Source organism: Numenius arquata, chromosome 3 (genome assembly GCF_964106895.1).
Source record: "Numenius arquata chromosome 3, bNumArq3.hap1.1, whole genome shotgun sequence".
Taxonomy (NCBI): domain Eukaryota; kingdom Metazoa; phylum Chordata; class Aves; order Charadriiformes; family Scolopacidae; genus Numenius; species Numenius arquata.
In genome coordinates this window covers 21,947,418-21,969,807 of record NC_133578.1, presented here as the reverse complement: position 1 = coordinate 21,969,807, position 22,390 = coordinate 21,947,418, and the positions used below count along the sequence as shown (strand labels likewise).

The window sequence follows — 22,390 nt, the reverse complement described above, 5'->3', positions numbered from 1 at the left end:
TTGTTCCAGGATATAGCATGTACAACACCAGTCTTCTACAACTTGAGCTTTGAAAGCAAAAAAAAAAAAAAGTAACTGTTTTAATACACAGAAGAATGAAAATCTTTCAGTTTAACAGATATTCCTCTCTTTTTCCCTTCCAGATCTTGTATAGCTTTATCAATTGAAATCATTGCAAGCCTTTAATTAATGATAATAGAATCCTAGAATGGTTAGAGTTGGAAGGGACCTTAAAGATCATCAAGTTCCAACCCCCCTGCAATGGGCAGGGACACCTCCCACTAGACCAGGTTGCTCAAAGCCCCATCCAGCCTGGCCTTGACCCCTTCCAGGGATGGGGCAACCACAGCTTCCCTGGGCAATGTGCATGCCCACGGTGTGCATGAGCCATTTTTGTGGCTCCCAACAAACAAAGCAGAGGTCTAACAAAATAAATTACTAATGAGTAATAACAAGGCTTGATCTTTCCCCCATTCAAGTCAAAGACAATCCCCCTGCTTTGATCAGTGGAAGCAGGTCCAGTCACTTTTGTTCAGCCTGCTTAAATAAAGTACATGAAAAATCACAATTGTACCACGCTGTGTGGATTAATCCCCCACAAAATATCCCGATCCTACTCTCACAGTTGAGTTTTGCAATTGCTATGAAATTAAAAAAGGAAAAAATACATACTTGAACTATTAATAAAACCTTTTTGGAGGTCTCTCACCTAGTACCAGACTAGTAGAACACATTTCCAGATATAAATTTCAAAATTAGCCTAATGAATATAAAAGAATTATAAAATGTATTGTTTTTCTCACCTGTATAACTGACACTTAAAAATATACTGTACTGCAAAATTAAAAAGTACTTTAATTGAATGAAGAAAAATAACCAGAGGGAGTGGAGAAAGAGTACTAAATAATCAGAGTAGCTTCTGTGACACTAACAACTGTCGCATCAGAACTAGCAGGAACAACGTGATTCTAAGTTTAGGCTGAAATCGTCTCCCTGACTAACTGTTCCTCCATCTCAACACAGCCCTGCTGCGATACATTTTGCAGTTCAGATGGCAAGAGATGCAACATCACGCACCCACTTTCAGTGCTTGAAAGTACACATTGTACAGGCTGCAAAGGAAAAAAGAAGAAACACTAATGATTTGGCATTGTCTAAATAATTCTTGGCACTCAAATTGTAACTATATTGCAGTATTCAACTCAGGATAAGTGTTTATATCCACTTTTGATAACCTCAGATTTTCAGGCAGACCTCAAATTTTGCCATCTTTTTCAGTAAACCTGTAAAGCGACACAGAAGTTAAAAAGAGCCCAGGACAGCTTATTTTTCAAAACAAACGTGGTCCTCTCAACTAAGTCATGAAAACAGCCAAGTCTTTCACAAACCAACATCCCAGGTGCCATATTCTAACAAGGGTGAAGGAATGATTAGGAGATGGAGTGCTACCTGGCAGATCAGCTATTTTATAATTTCTAAAGCATCTTTACAGTCCTTTTCCCTAGCATATGGTAACTACTGGTCTTCCTTTATCTTCCTTGACTACCCTAATAGCATGGCCTAGGAAGACAGCACTGAAAACACGTAGGTGTTGGTGTAGGGAATCGCTTTTTTGTTCTCTGCAGATGGAGGGAACACCACCTTTGTCAGGCAGCACCGAAGCGTGCGCAAGTGAGCACCCAGCCCCCTTCACTTCAGCTGCTGCCCTGTGACAGGCGGCCTCTGTTAAATACCCAGAGGGAAAAACAGAAAATAAGTAGCCGTTGCTAACCGATCACTGTTTTGACGCCTTGTGTTTAAATATATATGTATTTATATGTTTGTGAGATGTGCATTATTACTTCAGGCACCTCAAAGGACGGTGAGTTCGGGTCAGCGAGGAGCAGCGCCGGGAGCATCTCTCCACGGAGAAACATCCCAACGGCGCTTTGATCATTTCCCATCCGCGGCACGCACCGACCGCGCCGCCACCGCGCACACCGGGCAGGCAAAACTCTGCCCGCCCACGCAGCAGCGCCCTTCCCTCCGGCCGGTGCTCGCCACCAACGCCCCGCTCCCGCCCGGCCCAGTCCCGCCCCGCGGCGGGAGGGAGCGACCCTGCGGCGGGGACACGGGAAAACTCCCCTCCGGGACGGCTTCCCGCCCCGGCCCGGCCGCACAGCGCTTCTTGCGGGGCTTCTGTACTAAATCTACACTAACGACCTTTAACCATTCATTCTCCGAATCACCTGAGGGCGGGGGGGCGGACAGGCCCCGGCTCGCACAGGTGCAGCGGGGCTCTTCTCCCCCCGCCGCCAGCGCCGGGCCGGGGCGCCGCGGCCGCCGCAGGTGGAGGGAGGGCTGCGCCCATTCCCGGGCAGACCTCGCCTCCTAGCGCCCGCGCTGCGGGCAGCGGGAGCGGAGCGCCGGCTGCCCGCCGAACCCCGCCACCTTCCTGCATCGGGCCCGCTACGTGACCGGCCGAGGGGGGAGGGAAAACGTAAGAACCCGGCGAGGCCAGGAGAGAAGCGGCGGCGGCGGGAGGAGGACGCCGGGCAGCCGAGGTCTCCCGGCTGCCCCTCAGCCAGCGGCCGCCGCCAGCCGCGCAGCCCGCCCAGCCCCGCCGAGCCCGGGGCGGCGCGGGCGGCTCGGCGTTACCTTTCGAAGAGCAGCCGGATCATGAAGATGCAGAAGGCCAGGGGGAAGGCGAGGTAGAGGTCCTCCGCTTGCGGGAAGGCGGCTTCCTCCGTGCTCTGCAGGTCCGCCCAGGTGACGTTGTGCGGCAGCCAGAACCGCTCGTTCCAGAACCAGGCGAGGATCCCTGCCATCTTTGCTTTGTCTGCCGCGGCGCCCCCCGCTCCGCTCCGCCCGCCGGCCTCCCTCGCCGCGGCGAGGCGTGTGCGAGCGGCTGCCGAGGGAGAGGAGAATGGAGGCGTGTGTCAGCCCCGCAGCCACGGATGATGCTGCCGAGCGGCGCGGCGCGCTGTGCCGGCTCCCCGCCCGGCGGGGGCAGCGGCCGCCCCGCCTGTCACACGGCCGCGCCGGCCCCCATTGGCTCCCGCCCGCGCCCCGGGGCCCGCCGGGCAGGAGCGGCCCTCCCCCGCCCCCCTTCCCCTTCCGAAAAAACCTCACCAAGCCCCGCACCGAAAATTACACGGCCCGAGCGAGCGGGGAGCTGCGTCCCGGGGACGCTCACCGCGACCGAGGCTGCCGGCTGGGACGCAGCCCCCGCTTAGCCTCCAGCCGGCCTGGTGGCTCCGCGCCTGGTCACCCCGCCGCGGCCCTCCCGCTTTGCCTCCGACCCGCCGTGCGGTATCGCCGGGCTCCCGGCGAGGCTGGAGAGGCTGCGGCCGGGTTTAAATAGGCAGATGGCAGCAAGGAAAAGCTCTCCTCTTCCCGGCTCCGCACCGCCGCAGGGAGCGGCACCGGCTGCTCCAGCCCGCTCCCCGCGCCGGGAACCCCTGCCCGCTCCTGCCCGGGCGTTTAAATGGGAGCGGGACCGCCCCGGGTGAAAGGACCCTGCGGAACGTTTAATGACTTAACCCTGTGTGCGTGCACAGCAAACAGGCATAAATGAGGCGCGGCAAAGCGTCTGAGAGCACACCGCTCATCAGCAACAAACTGAGGTTCGGACTGTGGCTTTACACTCCCGAAGGAAACCTTTTTGTCTTTTTTCTTTCCATTCCTTGTCTCACCGCCCAGTCCCGCTAGAGACAAGCTGCAAGAGGAAAACTAATTGCTGTAAAGTCTGCAGTAGACTTTACAGCAAAGGTGACTAGCAGTTGGCTTTAGTGTGGCTGTAGCCACTGGACTATACACACGGTGGTCTAGACACACGCCAAATTACTTTAAGTGGTGGGTGTGCTGCTCCTGTAACATCACTGTTTTGTCTGCCCTGCCTCACTTTATTTTAGGTGGCTTGTTTTCACCCTTGTAACATCACACTCTCCAGCTGGCTACTGAATACTGAGAGACACTGACTTTTGCACATGGCATACTCCAGAGTTTTATCATCCTGCCTTTAGGTTTTCTGCTAGCTTGCTCTTTTCCCCTCACTGACTCTACTTGCCCTTCCTGAAAAATTAATTGCACAGCTCCTGTCAGTGCTGACATTTCTGTGCTGAAGAAAATTCTAAGTTTAACACACGACCCTGATGCTGTGAAAAGCACTATACTGATATATACAAAACAAAGCATTTCTGTGTAATGGAGAGAATGTCCATCTAGGACGTTTTGGGCAAGTTTCTGGGGATGCTTTAGCAGGATGGCTGAAGAGCCACGTGGGTGAACCCACCACTGCATGTTTCTGTTTTATTGCTGAGCCAACATCCTGAGTTTCTGTAAATATACTGATTCAGTTCTTGTGGTTGCTTCTTGAGGAGACAGGAAAGAGCTGGTAGCTGGAGGCTGCTCCATAGACACCTAGTCCTTCAAATCAACTGAAAAAAAGTGTGGTCTTTAGCACCACTGCCAGATCTGTCTGCCCTCATCTCTTCCTTCGCTGCAGTTAGCCCATCTGAGCCCTATGCTCCCCACTGGCTCCAACCCTGTGCGTAATCAACTCAGTATCCTCCTATGAGCCTCTGACGTGAGCTATCTGCCAAAAGCCAGGGCTTTGCTGTGGTTTCAGTTCAGAGGAAAAACTGACCATGGGAGTTGCATGCCTCTAATGCAGCCTTCTTCACTTACAAATAATGATTTTCTGAGCAGAAGAAAACATTTCTTTGCTCAAATCAGCAAGACCTCTTTTAGCCAGTGCCCAAAAGTGTAACTGGCTAGTATCTCCCTTCTTCCTTCCAACCTCTCTGCCTTGTGCTCATGGCCAGATTTCACCTCTCTCCCAGCTGACCTCAACCCCCCCCTAGAACTTCCCCGGGTCATCTTCCAGCACTGTCTCACAAACACCTGAGCTGGCTCCTGCACATATACATCTCTTCAGTTACAATAACCAAATCATCCAGGTTTCTGAATGTTCAGAATGGATTTACATAAGCCAGTCTTAAATGGAGATATGAGTGCGTGTCCTCAGAATGACCTCAGAAGCAAAAACTTTGAAATCTATTGATGAAAAACTCTTTAGATATCATTTTAATAGCTGACAATATAGAGATAACCGTTTGCTTTGTTAGTGATAATTGAGTTTAAGGCAAGGTTAATTTTAATCAGAAAATTGGTATCATTATTCTGTACCTGAAGGTGACTTGTCTTTTTGCAGCGTATTTCAATATCCCAGTCTGTGTAGAAGTATATTCAATATTTATGTCTGTTTCCAATACAAAGTTCTTTCCCAGCCAGTACTGAGGCTCTCAGGTGCTGATGTTTGGCATTGCTTATGTCCAGACACAGGAAAGGAAGAGATCTTTGCAAAGTGAACCTAGCAACAGTAATAATCTGATGAAGTTTAAGAGGTTAATTCCCGCTGAACAATTAGCATAACTGACTTTTGTGTCAGACTAAAATGTTAGGACAACAGATCTCTAAGCATATCTGAAAATGAATGGCATTTCTGAAACATTTGGGAGGATGACCAATTAAAAGCTTTTAATTGGATTCAAATTGTAGCAGCAATTATGTAGGTGTAGCCAAGACAGGACTACAGAATGAGGATGCCTGAATCTTGTGCTTTGAAGGGAGATATTACCAGGATTTGTTTTTCTGCCCCCTAAAACTGTTATATCACAAAAGGGAGCCCAACAGAACTTTAAAAACTGTGGTTTCACATGTGATCTCATATCCTGAAACAACTTATTTCAAGATAGTGATAGAACTTGGCCAAAAAACATGTAAAGGGCTGAGAGTCCATTTCCTCAAAAGCCCAGCCTGGGCACCCTTTGTAATATACAAGAATTAGTAATAACTAAACAAAATCATATACAGAAATTCCCCAAAAGTTACCAAACTTCCGTTTCAACTCCAAAAATACAAAGAGAAAACTGACAGACTGCACATCACTAGTTCAAGACCTTAAGAAACCAGCAGAGTGGCCACTCTACAATGAAGGACTTTGTTGTTTATGTCTTGTTAGTTTAGCATCAAGAAGCCAAGTTGTGTCTCAGGTGCAAAAGAGAAGGTTCCTTTGCTTTACAAATAAAATTATTATTCTTAGTCTAATGAAGTTTCTCCTTCAGACACTTAGAACAAGTTTTTTAAATGCATTTTCACACAGCAGACCTCTTTTGCCCACCAGCCTCAGTTCTCCCCATAAACTTCCAGTAACTCTTCACATCACATTAAGAGATTACTAGTACTTACTTCCTCTTCACAGATCACAATAAACTGTGTGACACTTTCCAATGTAGATATGTTTTAATACATGAAAATTCAGAAAGTTTTCTGGAAAAAATAAATACTTTTTTTTTTGTCAATGTTAAACTGCTTCAAATAGGCAGTAGTTTAAGCTGTCTTGGGCTTCCACATGGATATAAACACACACACAAAGCAAAGACTAAAAATGAGAAGTATTCAGACATTAAGATAAGACAGTTGCTTTAAGTAATGGAACACATAAGATATCAGTTGATCAGGACAATGTTCCAACAGTTACTGCAAAAATTGCATAGAAAAAGAACATGTTGTTTAAACACAGCTGTTTAGCACAGAAATGCCATTTAAAGTTTTCAAGCAACACTGATGCTGCAAAAATGGCTTGGGTTACAGGCTCATAACAAAACCTTAGAGGCTTCCTTGAAGGATATTGACAGCGATCTTTCGTACTGGAAGGATGTCTCAAAAGTAGCTTTACTAATTTACATTAATACCCACTATTTTTATTTACCTGTCAAGGTTTATTTATCCATCTGCAGTAAACAGGAGTGTGTATTGCATCTCTAAACCACTTCTAGTGAGCTTGGTAATGTGTATTTGTTAGCACGAACGTGTCTGTGCCACACTGCTGGCCACCTGGAGGAGTTCCTCCACCAAAACAGGAAAGCTGCAGCAAAACCTTGTGATTTTAAAGGACTGCCAAAGACTTGAAAGTCACCAGCCAAAAGTTTTATCTCATTTAGGCTACTGTAATTCTGGAGGAGCGCCAGGCTTACACACAGGGAACTGCAGTCAGACTCTGGTCCAGGCCATTTAATGGACAGGTGCCAATAATGTGATCCACTGAGACTTTTTATTATCCAAATCTGAACCGTGTGGTTTCTGAGCAGAAAAGATGGCTATGGCTGACCTGTGTAAAAGCAGTGGTGCCAGTCCCATTTCTGTAGGTCCGTATCATTAGGCCACTAATGGCATGCCTAGCAGAAAGGCCAAGAACTGCCCAGGTGTTGCACAACTGTTCTGCACCCTCCTGGGGAGGGTGGAGGACCATGGGCAGGAGGGAAGTGGCAGTATGAGGCATGGCCCTGAGCTGTCATTCTTCTAACATGTTTTCTACCTGCTGGTCCCAGGGAGGGACTGGGAGGACTTCCAGTTTCTTGTGCTGCTAGTTTTGCGAGCTTCTCTAATAATTTCACCTAAGAAGTAAAATCACACTAACAGAGCAGCAGTCTTCATTACAAAAGCTGTGCTGGGCCACTCAAATCAGTCCTGTCTCCTGCATGTGGTTGTATTAGTCTGAAGAGACCAGTGTGGCTTCACCCAGTTACCAAACGATGTACCCTGAATTCAAATCACCAGCAGAGCTCTGTGTAATACTGCTTAAAATACATCAGTATGGTAGGTGTCCCCAGGTCATAGCACTTCACAACCTTCTGAATTTTTCATCTTGGCAGACAAGCAAGTTTTGTCACTTGGGAAGACATGCAATGGTAATTAGTTTGGCTGTCATGAAAAGATGTGTGGACAAGTAGGTCTAGCTGAAAGAGGTTTACAAGCCTTGGGAGGGTTCGTGCTTTGTCCTGGGCTCCAATTAAAGTCAAGACCTGAAGCAGAAGTACTCTGTGAGGACTGGTCAGAAGAAAAAGAGGAAGCAGAGATTACCTGAGTCACTGTATGTGTCTGTGCTTCATTTGTCTCCACTGCTCACTTTGGTTTGGCTTCCTGCTCTAGATTTAATGAAAGTGTGCCAAAGTGTACATCCTAATTATGGTACAGTCATATTTCACTTGATTTCAATGTTGCTTAACTACCTAAGCTTATGCTAAACTGGACTAGACCATATTCAAACTACAGTAAGTAGTCAAAATCTTCTGCACTAATTTAAGCTAAATTATCCTGAAAGAAAACTTGTAACAAGGTTTGCACAACTCTTAGCATAGACAGGCAGCTGGAAAAAGTGATGTTTTTTTCTCATACTGCATTACACTCAGAAACATCTACTTCATGCCTATTCACGTGGCTGGGTCTAGGCCATAGAATCACAATATAATTTACCTAGCAAAGGGACTTTTCAAACCTTTTAGTGGTCAAAATTTACTCTTCAGGGTATTGGCCAGTGTGGAGCTGTATGGATCTTGCCTCCCCAGCATCTGGGAAGATGCTCTGGAGGACTGCAGACTTTCAGTAGCCAGGCCTTGTTTCCACACTCAGGAAAACATGGGCACTGACCAACTACATTGTTGTGCCTGACTCAACAGTGAACATGCAATCTGGAGTCCCTGCCAGCTTTATGTCAGCTGCGAGGGGACAGACAATACCTGACCCTCCATGCAATGAGAACACTAATCTGGCATAAAACGTCAGCTACTACAATGCTGACCTGTCACACTGTTTACAAGGAATTTGCATTGCCAGTGTGAGCTTCTGCGAGACCAGTACCTCCCATCTCATGGCTACAAGCTGTGCTCCAGTCCTGGCAGCCTGGGAGTTATTTTACTGTCTTATCAAACCACAGTCCTGAGAACTCCAGAAATTCCTGTCAGAACTAAACTCATTTATTTACTGATCATCTTCAGACAGCTTCCAATGTAATTATATTCTGCTCAGAAGAGCATTCACCTGGACATCTCAGCTTTTTCTTCAAAGGTCTTTTAACATCACTGTCCCAATGTCATCTTTTACTCATCTAGTAACACCTTGTGTTCACACATGAATGAAGCCAATGCTATTTGGTATTTGGTTTAAAGACCCCACATAGATTATTATTATTTGCCTAGGAGCTATAGGACAGGTAACTTGCTGGCAATGGATTTTTATTTTCTTATTACATAGTTATAAACATCCTCATAAATTTCACTGTACTTACTTCACAGCTGTGTAGGGAGAGCTAGGCAGAATATTTTCCACCAAACCCATACATTTAGGTTGACTGAAACTATCACTGAATGTGACGCTAAATTTATCAAATTAGCATTTTCATTTCCCTGAATCATCAAATATATTATTCTGACATTTTCAAAGCAAAGCATCCATTTTTTTTTTTTTCTGTAATGACATTGCAAGAGTAAGGTTATTCCACTTTTTAAGTGAATTGGAAGTAAAATATAAATCAAAGGATTGGGTTAAATCAGACACGTCACTGTTGTATGATACAAATATATCTTTAAAGCTCTAGATAGTCATTAAACATTCCCTTAGCCATACTGACAGTGTCGGGGCTCTCAAGATTATAGGCCACATATTATTGCACTTAAATCAGATAAGTGGAAAAGGTACTAAAAAACTGAACTGATAACTCAATGGGCCACACTCCCTGCTGGGGTAACTTCAGCACTGCTTATGCTCTGTAGTGAACATGACAACTTACTGCGACCTGTAAATACCGTCATAACTCCGCAAAAGGAAGCTGACACACCATCTTGCTTCCTCCCTCTGTTACAGAGCAAAGCTATTATGAGTACTGACACAGTAAATTAGTTAGGTACAGCTTTAAGCATTTTCTGAATCGGAAATACAATACTCTATTTCTCTGTTTTCTCTGGAGTTGTGGAGAGGCAAAACCAGAGAACAACACTTCAAGCTTTCCCAGCTTTGTTTCCACCCCAGCATGTGTTCTCTTTCACAAGTTCGTGCTGGATAACTAACTAATCAACAGAAAACTAAGAGTAATTTCCTCACCCTGATTATGAAAAGGGGATTGCTTTGATTCCTTCCATGAAAAGAAAAAGTTGATCTGCCAGATCATGTATATAGGTACCACATTATTATATAAAACAGTTAAATACCTTGATTTAGATGTTATATTTCATATTTGGGCAGTGTCATCATTGTACCTTTTCTAGTGGGCTACACTCATTCAAAATAGTGGTTGCAGCTCATTTGTATTCTCCAGAACGTTTGTCTCCCTCTTGACACCCAAAGCTGCCACTCGCCCGGCCGAGTCGGCTGGTCAACCCAGGCTAATAGCTGCTTTGTGCCCAGGCACAGGAACATGGACACCAGAGCAAAACCTATTCAGGTACTTATCATTCCTTCAATTTGTCCTCATCCACTGTGCCTTTTGGGATAAGTAGTGGCTTGTTTAGCAACTGTCTTTTTGATTAAAAAGTGTAAAGATTTATAAATGTCAGTTCAAGCACCCAGAAGAGGAGACGAGGCGGTTTGTTCACTCACACATCAGTCTTGTCTTATGCAGAAACAGGAAGGCTGCACAACTGATGTAATATAAATACAGAGTAAGAACGAGTATGTTGGTTTGTGCAGTAGATCAGTAAGCCTCCTCATCTGGAAGTAGAGATGTAGAGGAGTCCAAGTGAGTAAAAGAGGGAATAACCTCAGCTATCCCTCCTGTACCCACTGAACGTTGACAGGTGTAATGTGCAGAGCATCAGAGCTGACCTCACTGTTCTTTATTTGCACAGGATTTAGTGCAGTCAGTATAATTAATGTTGGACATGCCTGAAAAATCCATGAAGTACCTGCTACCTCGCTGTTTGATGTATAACTGAATACTGAGGAACTAAATGAGTACAGAAGGCCCTCAGCAAGAAGAGCTGGATTGCCAGTTTGTTACTAGACTATAAAAATCCTCAGCAAATAAGTTGGTATACTCATACTGATGCTGCATGACATTGCAACACTATCCTGTACCTCCAAAGACTCAAAGAAAAATACCATAATGCTGTTTGAGGGATATTTACCAGAAGGACAAGACAAGCTTAGAGAAGTTTTTTCAAGGATTTTACATTTCACAGGACTCCAAATAAAACACTAAAATTGTTTTATGGCAACTTCACAAAGAATTAATTTATCAAAAATATATTTGCAATGCTGGTATTTTATATGCTTGAAACACCAGTTTATAAAAAAGATCCAGAGAACATCAGCCAACAGGAATGCTTCTTCCTGGACCTTTGCCAGTAAAAATTTTATTTGTAAGGAAGATTATATTTTCTGAAGCAATACTTAGCCTTGAAAAGGTTGAATTGTCTCCATTGCTTGGTGATTATTTTGTGGGTTTTTCCCCATTGTATTTCACACCAAGAGAAAGAAAGATACATTGGCAAATCTGCCTTGAATGCTTATTTCTCTCTTGTGTAGGGGAGAATCCTGGAGTGATCAATGCTCCTCCTGCTCTGTAAAGTGAGGCCGGTTGTAAAGCGGGGGCATCACAGACAGACATGGAATGGCATGGAAGACTGCAAAATTTGTAAGTCAGCTTAGTGAACCCCACAAGAAGTACTTGCAAAGACATACAGATCTAAGGTTATAATCTGCATACCATGATCTGACTATATAAGCACTCTACCAAACAGGATTAAAAGTGGTTATTAGAAAAATATTTTAGCATAACTAATTGTATTCTACATATATATGTAAAGTTGAATTTTATTTTTTTTTTTTTTTTTAGAAAAGATTCCAAACCTGTAAGGCCTTTGTCTCATTTGACCTAGAATCCAGAGTTCTTAAAACATATAGTGTTGAGATAAGGAAAAAACACTAGGTATTAGTGGTTTGGTGGTTTTATATCATTTGTGTACAGCCCTTCTCTGAAATCAGTTGCAGTTTTGTATCTGACTTCAAAGGAAAACTATCAGACTGAGAGAAGAGGCAGGCAGCCGAGCTTCTTATTTTCTGACCATCATCAGGTTAACTAGTGTATATGTATCTTCATACAACAAAGGAGAAGGCTATTGTAACTTATTAGAGGTACCATAAAAAAATTTTCCATAAAACTGACCCGAACAAATCAAGTAAGTCAATGAATAACTTTCTGGAAACAGAATTTTGGCAGGAGGCATCCTTTTACCAGGCGCAGAGCAGTTGTACTACTTCATTCATTTCCCAGTTAACAGTAGATACTGTTGGGGTTGGTGGTCATCATCTTTCCAGAGTAACCAAATTCATGTATCAACATACATGCTGATCAGCACTGCTGCAAAACACTTTTTGTGCTAGTGCTGCTTCCTTACACTCTGTCTCCTGTTACAGTGCTGAGGAAGCCTTCCTTCTGTACAACGAAGCAGGTCAGGCTGTAATTTGGGAAGTTTACAAACGTAAATTGTATGTTGGAAACTACTTTTTGTTAGCTAACCCACTTCATAAAAGACCAGAATAAATACAGCTGTAAAAGCTCAGGAGCTTCCCTGGTGGGCAAGATCTGTATTAAGAGAGCTAAATTAAATAGGAGAACTCCAAACAAAGTGAATAAGAGTAGCTGAATAATATCAATTAATGTTGGCAGGCTTTAAAAAAAAAAAAAGGTTTTTTCCCCCAAGTTTCAGTCAAAACAATGGCTTTTTCTTGGAAGGGATATTCCATGGGGAAAAAAAATATCGGTATCAGTGTTAAATGTAATCTTTTAACCAACATGCTTATCACTGCCATTATTTGCTATTGTTTATCAATAAAAGAGGTTTTCATTTACTAAAACCCCAAGTAATTAAACCTCAGGAAGAAAATGCTGCTTCCAGAAATAAGAACTCATCACAGAAACAAACAAATGAAATAATGCAAACCACAATGCACTCATTTCTAACTATGCATTTTAAGATATCAACAGAGGATGAAGATCCAGCTGGCTGGAGCCCAAAGCGCTGGCAGGGGGAGTAGGAAAAGGAGTTAAAGCGACACAGTTTAAACTAAAGGAAATATTATCTTTCTTTATCCTGTTGCACCTTCCAGTGGATTCGATCACCAAGTACAACGCATTTTTGTTCTGCCCTCAGGGGTAGAAGGGGGATGGAGAGAAACGCTCTGACACGATTCCAGCTGAACCCGAATCACTTGGATGAGGCAAGTGCTCTCCGGTCTCGCCACAACAAGTTCAGGTTCTTCAGTCTTTTCCTTTGGAGATCAGTTTCCACTGCTCGTGAAATCTCATGGCTGTGGTTCAGAGCATAAGAAAAGCTGCAGCCCTTAGGAATGGGGAACAGAGCTGGGATGGGTTATACCCCGCTGCCTCAATTATGGAGCAAAATTTTCCTGCACCAAAGTGGCACCTTAACAAGTTTTTTGAGGAAATGATAGGGGAAGGCAGGCAGTGTGCTGTAGCTACAGAATTTCAAACACACAAAACCTCTTCACACAAGCTGTGGTTAAGCAGAGCCAGACACATACAGCTGCACCACATTCCAAAATACACCCCCACCCCACAATTGCCTGTCTTTAAATAACTGCTACTTCTTTACAGCACATTAATTCCCCTGTGTTATATTTTTCAAGTCCTCTAGAGCACAGCTTTGGGGGGAAGACAGGGAGGGAATGGTTCTACCATTTTAATGAAAATGTTGTGTAGTTTCTAGCTTGAATTTCCACTGTAAGGCAAAATAAACACTCCCTGGCATGTTATTTTGGGTCATATGTTGTGCCTTCTGCTACATGGGTGTTTAGATCCTGTTTGAAGTGAATCAGCAGGTAAAGTCACAATACAACGGCTATAATCCTCTGCTTGTTGCAGTATCACAGAATGGTTTTGGTCAGATGGGATCTTAAAGATCATCTAGTTCCAACCCCCAGAAATAAATTAAAAAAAAACATTGCATACAATTCCTACAGTGAAGAAATACCTTTTCTGCCAAATAAGTGGTACAAACCAGGGTTAGCATAACCTTCCTCTGTACAAAGCAAAGGGTTTCTGGGCTGAGCTTAAGATACCTGAAACAGACCCACACAACAGTGGCTCCTACTGCTGATACTCACTCAGATTTATTTCCATTGCTTGTTACTTGTGAGAGATGACCCGTTTGAAAGCAAGTTGTAAATATGTATGTAAGCTTTTCCTTGTGCCATAATAGCATGTTTGATGTATTTATTTCACTACAATAATATTTTATAAGTCAGTCTGAAAACAGAGAGTCCAAAGTCTTGGGATTAAACCTTCAACACACATCTTACAAGGTTTTACACTCTACACCATATTGACTCAGGCTCTGTAATATTATAAAGAGTAGAAAAAACCCACTTCATAAATACTAACATTTTGTCAGCATTAGAAGTGGTCAGCATCTATGGACTTAAGTTTTAATCACTTTTAAAATTAAAGTTAGGGTAACACTTTACTGCTTTCCCTTTGGTAAATTTAGTCTATTGTGTTTTACTGAATCTATTACTCGATATAGAACAAACAAAAGAGGACTTAAGAATTGTAACACTGAGCACTAAACAAAGTACAAGCATCGGCAATAATAGGCTGAGTTAATAACAGTGTGTATAGTCACCATGTGAGGGAGCACTTAGTGTCAATTTGTCAACTCCTTTTAACTGCAGTTGGCAGTAGCAATTTTCTCCTTTTTTTCCTTTTTCTTTCTTCTACTAATCAATAACTGTAAAAAGACCCAGTAGTCAATGCTTTGCAGGTGTTCTTTTGTAACAAGATAATATTAATTAGGTATTTAAATTCCTAATGTCTGTTTACTTCTTTGACTTTCTGCATCAACAATTTCTAATGCAGTCCTTGCAGACTTTTTACTGCTTCTAAGCCTTTTTTCTTTCTCACTTGACTGCCTCTCTTCTGTCCTTTCCTATGTATGTAGTAATTTTTCCACTCAATATTCAAATTCAATGTTCACTAAATTTAAGCTGTGAAAATATGTATATTTTTACCACAGTATTATTTTATGGTCAACATGTTTGTTTATTAGCACACTCACAGAACTATGATGTTCTGTTTGATTTCATGCTGCTTTGATTGCAAAATCAGCCTAGAAACTGAGAGAAACCAGCAAAGAGTATATAGGCAGAGGCTGTTCTGATAAGAATTAGGAGGGTACTAAAATATGCTTTAAAAATCACTCACCCACAAATATTGAAGGTAGTTAGCATGTTTACCACAACATTCTCAACATATTTACTGACGTAGTAAAACACAGCATGGAGTGAGGCGAATACAAGCATGAGCAAGGATTTCACCAATACCAATTGAATTTGGAACAACTCTGCCAGATTTCCAGCTCTAGGATGGAAAAAGGTACCAGCCACGAGGAGTGCATATTGCCAAGGAGATAAATGGATTTGTGTTTTAAAAAGCCCCTCATCTTTCATTCTTCATCTACCTCAGCACTTGCTGTTTATTCTGTAAAAGGCCCAGGTAACAGAGAAAAAGAGTAACTGAAAGGACCATCAGAAAGGCTACCAGCAGCAGAACTCTGTTGCCAATGGCTTCAGAGGAGGAGGAAGCAGCACTAGGAAAAGCCTGAGTGCCGGTGGCACCTCTGACTGACTCAGGGATCAGGTGAAGCAGCTATGAAGGGAACTGCACCTGGCAGTGAATGATTTAAGGATGGTTTATGATCTGATGGCAGGATTAGAGATATGTGTCTTGTCCAAAGCGCATCACTTACCTTAAGGGCCACTTCATATACTATTTCCCAATCTAGAAGCTCAAAACAATAGAAAAATATATTACTTAACCATCACTCAAGAATGAAATTTGCTAATAGAGTGGCTGCCAGTTGCCCCTTCTTGGGCTGGCCATGCCATAACATAGGGTTGGAGACACAACATCATACCAGGGGAACTCCTATGTTCATAGAAAGCGAGACCCAAAGGTTGTTGGAGAGACCAAAAATAATCTGCTCCCGCTCCCACCTCCATCTCTCTCTCTATGCCAAGACTACACAGACCCAGCTGACAGTATGTCTGTGTTAGCTGTGTAAAATTACTGTAATCAAAAACAGGATCCACCTTAGCAGTTAATTGTTCCCCTGTCATTGCATAAATTATAACATATTTAAGATGAATACCATGGCATTTTCTAGCAACCTTTTAATAGCAAGTTCTAGTTTTGTCTCATCTTGTCTGTTTCTGATGACACATATCAGGATTGATGTTAAGAAAAAGATTATTTAACAACCTTTGCCTTCCCAGTCTAGCTATTAAAGGCCTTTAAAAAAAAAAAGAAGTATGTATTATTTGAGGATACGTTGGTGGTTTTACAAGTAGAACAAACACGTCTCTGTACATGGCTTAACTACAAACCTATGCCAATCACATGCCACTATTCTTCCCCTGCTGCAGTAACTGATAATGTGCCAAAGACGACTGTCTAGCAGCTTTGACTTCTGAGTTTGCTGTTTTTCTAAGATTAATATTCCAAATCCTTAAATCCTATGACCTTCTACTTTTAATGTCATTCCATCTTAAACAGATGACTCCAATCAACTGCTTCTCAGCACCCCTCTAATCCTATCAATTTTGCCCATTAAGTGACTAGATGTATTTCCTTCTATAGACCTGCTCTAGCATTGTCAGCTGGTGACTCCTGGGGATCCTCTTGTCACCATGACTCATGGCCTTATTTCCCAGCACACTGATTCCTGCCTTCTCCATCATTTCATTTAGCTGTAAATTTCTAGCTCTCCTTTGTGTCAGAACTTGTTAAGGGAACGTTTTACCAATTTTAAGACCCCTCCTACCTAACAAATGAACTACATTCAAAGAGGTGCACAAAGGAGCATAACACTATAAATATCTCAGCTGGTGGGACAAGATTTCTAAGCCAAAACACAGCTTAGTCTTCTTGCAACTCCGAGCAGCAGCATTAGCATCCTAGTGTTTTTGAAGTTTTCCTGTTGCCTCAGTGAAGCCTGCTGCTGTCTCCCTTAACCTTAATTTTTACACTATTAAATCTCAGAAATAGCGTAGTGCATTTTTTGTTTTTAAGGACACACAAAGGCCTGCATTCCTCTTTATTTTGAGACTAAACCTTAAGTAATTTCACAGAGAAAAAAAGAAAATTGTAGTGAACTTCTTTACCAACCTAAATCCTGTATTACTCTCAATATTCCCCACAGCCATCTAACACTGGTTGTGAAGTCTCTCAAAGCTTCTGTTAGACATCTCTTTCTCTCTGATAGTCAAGTTGTGTGGTGATACTGGTAGCCATATCAGGACTTCAGCAGTTTTAAATGTCCTCCTAGGCAGCTAATCACATGCATCTGGAGCTCTGCTCATTTGCGGGGCTCCAGTGACAGCTGTGTAGCTCTGAAATGCAAGCCAGAAGCAAAAGATGCATGAAAATTTATGCCAATTCACAGCAACTGGAGTCAGAACAGTAGACTCTTATCATCACTATTTGTTTCTGGAAACATGGGGGAGAGCATTGAAGCAATCACTTTGGTTCCCTATTAAAATATTTTGGTCATCCTATCCTGAACTGTACCTCTAATACTGCAGACAAGGCCACAAGTCCTTCCTTCTTGGCTTCTGTTACACACACGAAAGGCGTCCTCCATAGTCTCACACTGCATATTGTTCTTGTGGGCCAGCAGGCAGCAAAGAACAAAAAAAAAAGCATGGAAGGGGTGACACTGAATAAAGAAGAGGAGACATAATGCATATTCAGAACTGTGCAATGAAAACAAATGCACAAGAAATATGAACTGGAAAGTTGGTTGGGTATGCGCCTTGGCATTTTCTGCATAACTGGAAATTCATTGCACATATGCAGGATGGTGGTATCCTGTCCCTCATGCCTCCCAGTTTATCAAGTCTGGTCAGGCAGCCCTTGCAAGTCTGAAGTCAGACCTGAAAGAATCAAGAAACCATAAGCTATCTGTCCTAATTGCTTGAGCAACAGAGATCCAGGACTGGAGATAAGGGATTAATAAAAAGAGGAAAAGCACTCTACTGGTGAATTTATGTTAATTACAGGCAAAGGAGCTAAGGATACAATTTTCAGGTCATTGCATCTCTGCTATTCCTATGGCTGTAGGGACTTAATCCTCATCTGTCTTGCCTGCACATTGTGTGGGTTAATTGGCATTTCTGCATAAACTATAAGATATGAAGTGTGCTAATAAATTATGAGTCCTTAAAAAGTATTAACTGCTTAGAAAATTAATAATGTATGAATAACTTAGTTCTGAAAGTCATACTACATTTAAGCATTCATTTTAAATCACTTCAAATTTCAACAATAAACACCTACAAATCACCCTTTCTGAGAATCAGCAAAAAAGACAGGCCAAAACCTAAGGAAGATTAGCAGTTGGAGGAAAAAATAATTGCCTTGCTGCTCCATTATGCTTCAGGCTCCTAAGACTGGGATTTACTCAGAGGAAAATCTGTGTAAGGCTGGTTTTGAATTCTTTGTCTTCTGATGCCATAACCTGGGGGACAGCAAACTGCAGCTCACTGGGCAGCCGGGATGGACAGAAACGGTCTCCTGATTGACTTCCACCTGGCACTGCTGTGAGGGTGCCCGGTGCCCCTGGTAGAGCACCTGGTAAGATGACTTCGGTGTGGGGCTGCCCACTCTGCCGTGTCCACCCCATTACCCCTGGGCTCCAGTAGGAGCTGCCTTGTTGCCTCCCACACTAATGGCAGATACGTCAGCAGGGGCAAGGTGTGAGGTGCGGAGGGTCTGCTCGCTTTTGCAACTGATGACAAAAGAGGAATACAGCAATTAGACATAAACAATTAGAGTCACACCCTTTCAAAGAAAACTGCAGACTGCAATGCCACCTGTGCGAACATGCCAGGAGAGAAACGTGCCACAGGGATAAGCAACAGCTGCAGCCCACGTGCTGCCACCCTGCCCCGTGGCTCCGGAAGGCACAATGGGAGCGTCCCATGGACATTCACTTGGGTGAACTCTTGGAGGTGTCATTACATGTGCAAATTCTTTTCTGAGACAGATTCCCCAGGGAGAAGCTGTTTTACTCCAAATGCTTTACATACATTCATGTAGGAAAGAAACAATCTTCTCCTGGGGCATTCCTCCTGGCTTCACAGTAGCAGACAATTTACTAAGGAATGTGCAACATCTACCATATGTTAAAGTTAACCCAAGGGCCAGTTGTCTACGAGTGTGTTACACAAAGTTGAGGCCACAATTTAAAAAAAGCCAAACCATCATCCCTAGGGAGTGTGGTGACCGGGTTCTGGCAGGAAGGTAGCAGGCTGGGAATGAATCCTCCATATTGCTTAGCTGCCTGAAAGTCTGAGTGATCTGGCCCCACTTGTGAGACAAACTTCACTCTTTAGAAATCTGGCCTCCTTGTGCACATGCTGTGTGGAAACCGGGTGCTGGAAATAGTCAGCTTTCTGGCATGCAGGAGATTCAGGCAGTGGCACATCCTGGCAGCCGGATCATATCCATCTTGCCAGGCTGAGAACTGGGAGAAAGGGAGACCCCACTGTGAAAAATCTTTCAGCTCACTTGGCAGCTGTTATCCTTATGTACCTTGTGGCTGTGCTTACCCACTGAGACTACGCTAGAGAAAGCTTTAACTTAACATGCACTGTTTACTAACACCTTTTCAAATCCTAGTGTAAACCAAGCTGTTAAAAGTTTGCAGTCATTAGCTGGTTAAAATTAACCCTAGCATAAAGCCTGGGGTCTAGCTTGAGAAGCTAACAGGTGATAAACCACAGACTGTCATTGCAGCAGAACAAAAGCAGTTACTGGGTGATTGTTCACCATTTAAATGCCACATTAGGAATAATTATGTCTGGATAAAGTGTATTTGTTTTTAAATAAGTGCTTTGTTTTGAAATACTATTGTAACAAGAGTAATTTGTATTCTGATGTATTTTAATCTGAGACATCCGACACACAAATGGTTTCAAACTACTTCCTTCTACTCTCAGCTTGCCTGTTCCTCGCTAGAATGGACTGTCCCAGGATCCTGTCCTTGTCCCAAATATAAAGAAATCTCTCTGTGGAAAAAAAACCAAAGACACCTCAAAAATTCAAGCACCTGCATCCAGAGGACACTTCCATTTGAAGGTTTTGCACAGGCCTGTCCTGACAATTTGGGGCTTCAAGACATTTACTGCACAACAACTACTTTGCTGGAGAACCTCCTGTAATCTTTATGCGCCCTGTACTACAGGGCCTGTAGGAGGACAGAGCGGAGGCTCTGGATCAGAGCTGATGATCTCAGGAGGCTGAAGGAACATAGGTTGAGTCAGACCTGCTGAGAATCCAGACCAGAGGTTTCAGGGCAGGTACAGCCTTCACGGGTGGCCTGGGAGGAGGCCCTGCAGCTCTTCCTCTTCTCCTGACACATAGCGCAGGTCATAGCAAGCAGGACTTGAAGGAGAGTTCCAGCCTTGTAAATTCATGTCTGAAATTCATCATCAGGCACATGCTGCTTTAGTGTTTTGCATCCCTGCAATTGATTGATTGCCAATGCATTTCAGGCAATTAATACATTTGCAAAAGGTAAGGTCAAGAACTTAATATTTTGACGTGCCTCAGAGCAAACCAAGAACTTGGCAGCTGAATCAGACCCAGGATTCCATTCATCTGTCAACAGTCAGTACAAAGTATTTCAGAAGAATATGTAAGACCTCCACAACCAGCAGACAAGGAAAACATTGTGTCTTCCATTCTCCCCCTACACATGCTTTAGATATCTTCCTGATATAATGGAGATGTTGTGAATCCTCAAAAAGTGTTTTTCAGAGAGATTTGTCCATAGTTACAACTTTTGATGTCTGTTATCCAGTGACACTCTAACTATCATTTGTCAGCCTTCATCATTTTCCTCATGCTGGAGAATACAGAGGTTATATTTCATTATATGTTTCATTTTATTATATGTTTCATGCTTTTGTGAAACATGGTTAGCGAGGCAGCTTAACAACTGGCCACATAAGTACATGTATCAGAAAAATGAGTTCCTTCTTTTTGTTAATTTTGGTTTTCAGATAATTACTTTGGCTTTTATTTCAAATACATTCCACTGGTATCTCAAACCCAAAGATTAGCAAGCTACTTAAATGCTTGTACCCATTTAATGCTGTGTTAGGGGAAGAATCTGTAAAAACATAGAAAAATCATCACTTGATTAAGGTGTGAGAATAAGAGTGGGGACCAGAACTAATTTGAGACCCAAGAAATAAGAATTCATATTCTTATGTCCGCAAAAGAAGTGTAAACTCCCGATACTGTCCAGTTAGCAATCAGCTACTGAGAAGAAATGTACCTCTGAGAACATATCCTTATGCAAGCCAGTTATCACCTGCTCTACACCAGCTAAATAAGGGAGCTTTAGCTTCTTACAGCCTAATTTAGTACATGTTTGTGCATGTCTTAACTGCTCAGACCAAAAGTGAAATAAAGCAGCTGTGATTCTGAGTACCTCAGTGAACTTGTTTAGTCGGCAGTAGCAATGGGGACCATGAAAGTACTATGGGGGTGGTGGTGTGTATGTGTGTCTCACTTTCCTGTTCTTCTCTTGTATGGTTTTAGGGGAGAAGAGGAGAGATCTGCAGAGATCACTAGAAAGGTGGTATTGGTCCTGCTGCCACTGCTGAGTCTTCCAGGTGTGCAGCACATTCCTCTCTGCCAGTTGATGCGTGTCAGAACTGACAGAAAACAAAGTGAGTTTGAATCAAAAATAATTCCTTCAGAAGGAGCTCTTTCACATCCTTACCTTTTTCTTACTCACAGCCCTCCTATAGCAGCTGCAGGCAATGTAGTTGCTGGTGTTGCTGCCAAAAGTCACTCAGGAGCCTAATCATTAGTTTGCAAAATTGACGCTGTTCGACTGTAAGATGTCAAATATTCACCAACAAGCTGCAGCTTGTCTGCAGTGATCAGCACTGTGACTTGGAGTGCCACTCATGCTGGCCATGGTGTTTAAATGGTACCATTGAATTAAAAAGAATAATAATGGGATGGCAATGGGGGAGTTGCTCTTCATAAGTTTGACCACTCATTCCAGGTTTTTGGAATATGGAAAAGCTGCCTACAGTTTTGACTTCACTAACAGGAAGATAATTCCTGCTACGAGGAAGCAATGATTTCTATAGTACTATGGAGGTGCTGGATGTATGGAATCAACTGCAAGATAACTACAGCTTGTTGCAAACAACTGTCTTTCAAACAGGCAGCCTGCCAGAAACAGCTTCTTTTCAGACACTGATGAGAACGAGGAAGACTGCCCTTCAAAGTGCAGGATGTATCTCTGAAAACTGGACTGCCAAAAACCCAACCCAAATGAAACTTCCATCTGACTGATGATACTTATTTGCTTCGAAGCTTTCTTGCTTATCTTGTTCTAGTCTGCTTTTTAAAATGCATTATATCAGGGAAATCTAAAGTTTGACTCTGAATTCCAGTTGCCATGCTGTCTTTGGGTCCTGCACCAGTGGTATACCAAAAGCAGGTGAAAGTGACTTCAGTGATGATTCT

The 22,390-nt window shown here is 43.1% G+C and overlaps 1 protein-coding gene across 2 annotated transcripts in view; it reads right to left on the bottom strand.

Moving 5' to 3' along the window:
- CERS6 (ceramide synthase 6) overlaps positions 1-2,807 on the bottom strand; it is a 125,394-nt gene extending 122,587 nt beyond the window's left edge. For both annotated transcript variants that reach the window (XM_074145112.1, XM_074145111.1), the window contains exon 1: positions 2,638-2,807. In XM_074145112.1, the coding sequence (XP_074001213.1) occupies positions 2,638-2,807 (170 nt within the window). The remainder of the gene's footprint in view (positions 1-2,637) is intronic.
- Between the last annotated feature and the right edge of the window lie 19,583 nt (positions 2,808-22,390).